This window comes from Nestor notabilis, unplaced genomic scaffold, assembly GCF_000696875.1.
Source record: "Nestor notabilis isolate BGI_N333 unplaced genomic scaffold, ASM69687v1 scaffold26907, whole genome shotgun sequence".
NCBI classification, from domain to species: Eukaryota; Metazoa; Chordata; class Aves; order Psittaciformes; family Psittacidae; genus Nestor; species Nestor notabilis.
Genome location: NW_009935559.1, coordinates 1 through 1,408, shown reverse-complemented (window position 1 = coordinate 1,408; position 1,408 = coordinate 1). Strand labels below are relative to the sequence as shown.

General features: G+C 57.7%; 1 protein-coding gene across 1 annotated transcript; it reads right to left on the bottom strand.

Moving 5' to 3' along the window:
* Positions 1-47: 47 nt before the first annotated feature.
* RBMX2 (RNA binding motif protein, X-linked 2) lies at positions 48-1,395 on the bottom strand (the record flags this gene model as incomplete). The annotated part of the gene is made up of 3 exons (XM_010017908.1): positions 48-309; positions 921-1,106; positions 1,261-1,395. Coding segments are annotated over 3 exons (583 nt in total), but the record flags the coding sequence as incomplete, so codon positions are not given.
* Between the last annotated feature and the right edge of the window lie 13 nt (positions 1,396-1,408).

Genomic DNA, 1,408 nt, shown 5'->3' with positions numbered 1-1,408 from the left:
GTCACCCCTCCTGACAGCCTCCTCCCTCCTGCCTTCCCCCAACCCACCCTGGCCCCACTGGTCCTGGCAGCTCCTCTCCCCTCTCCTCTCCGGAGGCCTCTGGTACCTCCGCTCCTCCTCCTCCCGCTGCGTCCTGCTCGAAGGCTTCCTCTCGGAGCCCCTCCCGGGCTGCTGGCTCCCGCTGGCGTAGTGGTCGTAGGCCGGGTCCTCCTTCTCCTTCTTAATCTTGATCCTGGGATGTGCCTCCTCCGCGGACACCGCTCTCTTCCCAGGCTGGGAGCTCGCCGGCCGCCGCTCCTCTCTGCTCCTCTCTGCAATACACGGTTCATGTCTGGGACAGACGGTCCCACAGCCACCGCCCCGACTCTTCAGCTTCCTCCCATTTAAGTTCTCCCCCTCCAAGCTACACAGCCTGTGTCCCGTTAGTGATCCCATTCCACTTCCAACCCTGGTGCTTCTCTCCTCTAGCCTCAGCCATGCTAATTCTTGCTGCTGCCCCTGAGAACAGGAGGTATTCAGACAATTGGTTGGGTTAACCTTGTGCTGCATATTTAGGCCTACTTGGGGCTGGACAGGACCTTTAAATTCCATCTAGTCCCCCGCCTTCTTTGACTTCAGCCTCCAGCCACGGAAGCTTCTCTAGATCTGCTGCTTTATGTTCTGTTCAATTCGGTTGTCTCACATGGGCCACAATGGCCATCCCATACATCTGCAGCACTCCAGTCCTACAGCAGCAGCATCCACGTGTGAAGTGGTGCTTTTCCTAAGCCTTCCTTCTCCCTGTTCCCCAAAGCACAGCTCCCCCCCTGCTCTTTTCAAGAGCCCACACACCCTCAGTGTTCCCCTGAGGAAAGGGCCCTCACAAGGCCAAGGGCTCTGTGCAGAGACTCCTGCCGGGGGTCAGGACTGCAGGAGCACACCTCACCTTTTGGCTTTTTTACAGGCACATCATCATCTTCTGACAGGGAATCGGATGACGTATGAGGCGGCGTTTTAACTCCACAACCCTTTGCATGGAGGGTTTTTGTAACATCATCCAAGTCATCAGAGTCCTGGGGAGGCCGATAGTTGGCCACGTGGTCCACTCGAATCGTCCTTCCTTTGATCTATGAGGGGAGTCCTGCTTTTAGCGAGGGCAAAGCCCAGCTCCCCACACGTTGTGGGTGGCCAGGGCTCCGGTCTGATGTGAGGCAGCATCATAGGAGCCACATGAGGGTGGCAGACAGACCGACCGACCTGCCTCCCGGGCTGCTCCCTCACCTTGATCCCATTGAAGTTATCAACAGCGAGGATGGTGCTCCTCTGGTCCTCGTAGCACAGGAAGCAGAAGCCTTTGGACTTTCCGGTCTTCTTGTCCCTCACCAGGTTGATGTTGACGACCTCCCCGTACCTGCAACACACTCCTGAG